This window comes from Miniopterus natalensis, chromosome 17, assembly GCF_054644295.1.
Source record: "Miniopterus natalensis isolate mMinNat1 chromosome 17, mMinNat1.hap1, whole genome shotgun sequence".
Classification (NCBI taxonomy): Eukaryota; Metazoa; Chordata; class Mammalia; order Chiroptera; family Miniopteridae; genus Miniopterus; species Miniopterus natalensis.
Window position 1 is genome coordinate 30906790 of NC_142097.1, and position 6845 is coordinate 30913634.

General features: G+C 47.0%; 1 protein-coding gene across 1 annotated transcript in view; it reads left to right on the forward strand.

Moving 5' to 3' along the window:
- The window catches only part of ANKFN1 (ankyrin repeat and fibronectin type III domain containing 1), a 119516-nt gene extending 117404 nt beyond the window's left edge, over window positions 1-2112 (forward strand). The window contains exon 17 of the mRNA XM_087825636.1: window positions 1289-2112. Within this exon, the coding sequence (XP_087681762.1) occupies window positions 1289-2112 (824 nt within the window). The remainder of the gene's footprint in view (window positions 1-1288) is intronic.
- The last annotated feature ends 4733 nt before the right edge of the window (window positions 2113-6845 follow it).

A 6845-nucleotide genomic window follows, 5' to 3' on the forward strand; every position in this document is an offset into this window, starting at 1 on the left:
CTTTACCATATGTTAAATTATCACACAGAATGAAGACTGTTTGGGGACTTTATTTTTCTATTCCATAGATCCACAGATCCATTTAAACTCTGTAATTAAAAGTACAAAGTCTTAATTACCAAAGCTCTATAGGATGTTTTGATATCTGGTAATTCAGGCCCCTCTCTGTTGTATCTAAAAAAAAGAAAAAAGAAAAAAAAAGTATGGCTAGTCTCATAAATTTTCTCTTCCAGATGAATTTAAAAATCAATTTACTAAATTCCATTTTTAAATCCTATGGAGACTTTTTTATTGGGACTGTCTCAATTTTGTAGATTAGAGATTTCTTCGTTTTAAGAGCACTTTCATGTTTTCAAAATTAGCATATATTTACCAAGTACCTATTATGGGCTGAGTTTTGTGGGAAATTAAAAGGACTTTAAGATAGTCCTTGCCCTCCAACCTGATTGGGGGAAAGCCTGTAAGTAAGTAGCACATTCAACGACAAATGTCTATAGAATTAAACTTGTGGCTCACTGACGATCATCGCAGCATGCACTTCAAGATTTGTTTTTGCCTCTGATTTTACTTCTGGTTGTTTTTTTTTTTTCCTTCGGCCTTACTTTTTTTTTTTTTTTTCTTTTTAGACACCTGACAACGTGGTGTTTGTACACATAACGGATTTGTTTTTTACAGTCACCCTTAGTAAGTCCTACTATCATCCCCATGTCACAGATAGGAGAACAGAAGCTCAAAGAAGCTAAGTAGCTTCCCCGAGATCACAGAGCAAGTAGGTGGAGGAAGGTTAGGGCTCGGACCAGGCTTTCCTGGCTTCAGCCACCCCAGTGCCGCCTCCTCTCCCTTCCCCCTTTTTAACTTCCGGCTACTGCACCAAATGCAAAAAAAAAAAAAAAAAATCCTATCTGAAGAATAGGGAATGATAAGTGAGTAACATCCAGCTCTGTCTCCTGTTTCATCCTGTCTACACAGCCCAGTGGGTAATGAAATAATAAAACCCTACGCGGGGCGTGAGGCCGCCGTCGGGCGGGCCTGCCAGGGTTCCGCTCCTCCCTTTCCCTTAAGCTAAGCACAGGGCCCACCACCGCTCTATGCGAAACGGAAAGGTGGGGCCCCCTGTTCAAAAACGCTTTAATAATTTCAAGAGGTGAGTGCAAACCATTAAACGAAGCATAGGGCCCTTCCAGGAACAGGAGGGCGGAAGGGGGTCTGACGCCATGGACTCCGCGCCCAGGAAACAGCCCCGGCTCCGAGTTTTTCTGTTTCCTAACCTCAGTCTCTGGCTTTGCAGATTCACAGCCCTGCTCTGATGAAGAAGGCTGCTCAGAAGTCTTCCTCCCCACCGACAGTGACTACGACTCCAGCGACGCCCTGAGCCCCCGAGACTTGGACCTGGTCTACCTGTCATCGCACGACATCGCCCAGCAGGCTCTCAGCGGCCTGAGCGGCAGCGCCCCCGACGTCCTGCAGGTGCACGACGTGAAGTCTCCGCTGGGGCCCGGCCAGGACCCTCAGGGCCGGCTTCCCGGGCCGGGGCCAGGACTGGGGCCAGACCCAGACCACACGTGTGTCGAGTTCCTCCACGGCCTGACCCTCACGGGCTTCGGGCCCAAGAACCACGGCAAGATGGCGCCGGGCGCGCGGCCGCCACCGCTGGGCTTCCTGGGAAAGCGGAAGCCGGCCAAGCACCAGCACTACGGGGGCTTCAGCCGGCACCACCGCTGGCTACGCATGCGCGGTGAGACGCAGTCGCTCTCGCTGTCCCAGGGCGTTTACACTCAGCACCTGTCCCGGGCCTGCGACCTGGCGCAGCAGCCCGGGGAGGCCGAGCGCCTCGGGCCCGCTGCCGATGGGCCCCGGGGCCTGGTTCTGGCCCACGCCGCGAGCCTCCCCGAGGGGCGGCAGAGCATCCTCCAGGACCCGAGGCCCTCCGTGCACCGCATCTACGTGGAGCCCTACCCCGAGGCGCTGGCGGACGTGGGCGCCAAGCCCTGGGCCGGCCTGAGCCCGCCCCCCGGGGGCCACGCCCGCCTGCCCAGCCCCGCCCGCCCCGAGGGGAGCCCCGAGGCTCCCGCCGCCTCGCCCGCGTCGGAAATACTCAGCAGCATGCTCTAGGGGCCTGGCTGTCTCCGCTCCGCCGCAAGTCCCTGCATTTTCTGTCGCCCAGCCTGGCCCCGCCTTGTCCCCACCCTTTTTCAAGTGGTTTGAATGTTAAAAAACTCATAGGTTCCAGGTTCCGGGCCCTCTTTTTTTTTTTTTTTTTTTTTTTTTTAAAGAGGCCGTGGTCCCTGTGGCTCCGTGACCAGAGGGCACGTGCCTGGGCTGCAGGTTCGACCCGCCCGGCCTGGGGCACGTGCCGAGGCCGCCCGCGGATGCGACGCTCACATCGATGTTTCTCCCTCCCTGCCCCTCCCTGCCCCTCCCTCTACTCGCTCTAAACCAATCAATGGGAAAAATATCCTCAGGTGAGGATTGACAAACAAAAATAATCGAGTTGGGGTAAAGGCGGGAGTTGCCAGTGTCATTCCCAGGCCAGCCTCTGAAGGGCATAGGGAGGCTTTTGTGTCCAGAGACCCCTGACATAGCAGTTGGAACATGCCTGTCCTTCGGGGGGCCTGTGACTAAGGCAGGGCGGCCCGTGGAGCCACCCTCAGTTCTGCAGCTGGCTTTGTAATCTGAACCCCCTCCCTCCCCCGGGTTTAGGGCTCTTTCATGAATTTGTGATTGATAAGAGGAGTTCTATCCATGAAAAATAAGATTAGCGTTGTTTTTCTCTCCTTTCTGAACCTTTAGGATGATTTGGAGGCGAGAAGCCCAGGTTGTATCTCCAGGGCACAGGGTCAAGTGGACTTGTCCAGGGTTCCCTGTCAGCTCAACCACGTCGTCCCAAAGTGCAGGGTTCTCAGAGGCTCGCCAAGTCCAGTTTATCCATCGGCACTGATCTGATTAAGGAGGCCTTGGGCAGGCCTTTTCTTCACTTCGTGCTGTGTGGAAACCACCAGAAACAAAAGTAGAGGATGGTTGTCTTCTAGCTCTGTCTTGCAAAGATAGAACAGGGCAGGAAGCAGCCCTTCCTGCACTCTTGCCTCCCATTCAGGCATGAAAAAGGGCTGTTTGTTATTCCAGGGGCAAGAAGAGGGGCTGAATTAAGAGACAGCCTGGATTATAGTCAAGACAAGGGGAGGGAGAAAGACATGAGCAAAAATGCATTTGCTTTACAATCCTAAAATAACTAAGTCCATGGGGGCTGTGTCTCTGAAATTTGAAAATAACAATGGACCTGCTCCAGATTTCTTAGGTGATGGAATTGTCATTGAACAAGAAAGTGCCCTGCAGATATGGCCAGGCAGTGATGGAGTCCTTACAGTCACACAGACACATCTCACTCCTACTTCACAGGTCACAGGACAGATTGTCCAGGGCTTGGGTTGCTGCCTTCCCCTTTTTCATCTATCCCTTCCAAAGTCAGTTTTACCCAGAAATCAGTTAATCCATTGACCTCGGGGAAAATCTTTCCCTAGAAGGCCCTGCCAGTGGTTCCAAGGCTGTGCTCAAAGACACCTGAAAATCTTGCTTTGGTCTCATTGCCTCCCACCTGCCTTTCTCCCAGAGGAGAACCCAAATCAAAGAGAAATTGCACTGCATGTTTTAAAAGGCATGAGCCTTCCCTCATGTCCTGGAGCCAAGATCCATTCAGTTCACTGATATTCTAAATGGTCCTTTTCTGCTTCATAGACATTTTGGTTAAATACTGCTCTTTATGGCCCTACTGCTATCCCCACAATTCTACCATTCGTCCTCATGGGAGTTCATACAAAGTCCCCTGTTCACAATGTTATTCCAATCCCTTCCATTTTTAAAACATTTGATTTAAACATAAATAATTACCCTGGTGGAAAGGCACAGATTTGGCCCATGTCCTATGGTCATTAGAAAACTAAAGCCCAGAGCTCAGGCCTTTTTTTTTTTTTTTTTTAAAGAGATTTTATACTCAATGAACCTCCCAAAGAATCTGATCAGAATCACTGCAGCTCCTTTTCCATGCCTGGGAGAATTTTAAAAGGCAGTTTTCTTTTTTCTAAGTGAATTCTATGTGTATGGAGTGTTAGAGCTAGAAGGAACCATAAAATTAGTCTAAGTCCTTGTGTTTACAGATGATGCAATTAAGGCCCAGAGTGGTTAAGGAACTTGCTCAAAGTCAAAGAGCTAGTTCAGTCTCAGAGTCAGAGTCAGAACTCTCAACCATTCTCTTTGTAGCAGGCTCTCCTATTGGGAATTGATACATACCTAGTCAACTCTTGTCTATAGGCTATTACCTAGTTTTCCAATGATCTACTTCTAATTCCAAATTCAACTTTTTTTTCTCAACCTTTACCTAATAGGTTTCCAATATTCATAGAGCTCCTTGTTGCCAGGAAATTCAAATTTCATATAATAGACATCTAAGCGAATTAATTAAAATGCAAATTTGGGCAAAATGTCATTTAAAGTTACCATATGACTCCTCTTTAATAACAACAAAAAAATGGCCTTCACCTGCAATCAGTGTCTACTTATTCCTAATTATAAGATAGATTGTATATGTTCAATAAGTGTGAGGTGAGATGCTGGAATTGTCAAGAATGAAGAAACCAAATGGTTCTCTGACCACAACCTGTCTGGTGGCATGCAAGGAGGTGTGTGACTGTGAATTAGAGGGAAGGCATTTGACAGGCAGCAAAAGGAGGCACTGACCCACCCTTGGGCCCCTTGTTTGGTCAGCAAGCTCTGGCACACTGGACCAAATAATGACTCATGAAGTAAGATTGCATTAAGTCCAAACCCACTAATTTATACTGGGGACACGGGGTTATTGCTTCACCTTCTGTGAGGAAAAGAAATGCATGCCCGTGAAATGAGTACCGCACATTAGGTTTCACGGGCATGCTTAATCAACGTGAAAATGCAATTTCCCAGAACTGTGCCTATACAGAAGTGGATGTTACATCCTTGGTAATTAGCTGTTTGTTCAAATAGCTTCCCTCCGCCCGTACCTCCACTTTGTGAGCCTGCTTTAAATTCATTCACTCTTGGGAGCAAAAACTGTGCTCTCTAATTCACAGTCCTTTATTCATTTGGCCAGTCTTCTCATTATGAAAACTTTACAATGTGTGAGGACTTCTTGTTTGTTTGTTTTGTCTTGTTTTTGTTTGGGTTTGGTTTGGGATATGATGGGCATTTGTCTTTCATTCTAAGTCCAACCTGGGAGCCTCTGCGAGGAAACTTTCTTATCCCGGGTCCTCTTTTCCATGGTTTTTCTAACATGCTTAATTCTCACTGGTATTAGCCAGCTCTCATCATTTGTGAAAATCCTCAGAAATCATTGACTGAGGCCCTCCCACACATCTGTCTCTATTCTAAGTCCCACAGAGAACAAAAAAATCAAGTATAAAACACATTCCCAGGCCACAAGGAGCTCATGATCTGATATGAGTGTAGCCATCATCACCATGCATCTCACCAATGTCCTGGAAGAGACAGGAGCCTGTCCCCTTGGGCCGGCCAGCATGGTACATGCTGGGCCAGACATCTCTGATTTCACTCTCACTGTCTAGTCATAAGGATAACAGCCTGGAAAATGCAAGTCTTTGACATATATGCTTGTAACAGTTGCAAAGGCTATCGCACCCTCTTAATTGGTGAGGATACCTGGGAGACAGTAATTTAAAACTTTCACTCTTGGGAATGAGTATTTAAAGAAGTGGGTGCTTAAAGATGAGACCCATTTCGTTTTTAGAACATTCACTGATGCTCAAAGCAATAATTACACTGGAGAAAATGGTTCCATTTGGTTTGAAAGTTGAAGCCAATTAGTAATAATATTCCTCCAGCCCCCATTCCTGAAGGATCCCAAAGCACTTTATGAAAAGCAATGACTGAAGCCTTGTTGTACTCCCCTAAAAAGACCTTGTCCGGGAGCCACCTGGCAAACACCCACCCCATCCTTGCCAGGAGATCATGCCAGACAAGTGGGAAAGAGGGCTGGCCTCTCAATCATTGTTATCCTGCCACATGAACGTGCACCCGGGTAAGCACTGAGCTCACTTGAAGATGATTTTAGACAAGGAGGCATACCGGAAAATCCCAACTCCTTGGCCTCCTTTTGTTCTTCATGCTCCGCCCAAGTATACTCACTTTCTCTTGGAAAGCTATCAACTCAAGATGCTGAGGGGTCTGTAGTGCATTTAATTTCCCTAGTTATGTACAGAATTCACTGGCTTCTTAAAACTGATACTTGTTAGAAAGATGATGCTATTGTTCTACAGCTCTCTCAACTTTGTATGTAGCAGAGCTGCCACAGGGAGTGTGCATCTCTTGGTATATTTGTTTATTGAACTGTAACATACCCTTTAGGGTGGTTATAGATTAACAGGAGAACACTCTCGGAGAATTGCAAGTGCTACATTTTCACTTCGTAAAGTCTCAGTATTTTTTCAGACGATTCAATAGAGCAAATCTGAACTTTTATTTCCTGGTGATAACTTTAAGGACATTTTTAAAGGAGCTATTTGGGAAAGCAATGATACCTCTTCACAGGTAGCAGGGTGAGCAAGGAAAAAACTCGATCCTTTGCAGGTCACCTCTCATAAGATGTTCAAGCACATGGCTCATGACTGTTAAGCTAAACTTCAATGTGGCCTTACAAACAACAAGGGTAGTGTGTTTGAAACTATGTTGTACAGTTTGGAAACTTATTCTAAGATCTTAATTCAGAGTTTTTCTGAGGTGTTGAACTTTGCCATTAGCAAAAAGTATTTTTAGAAAAATCCATTGACTGTTTATGAAGCACTGATTTTGCCATATTTCGG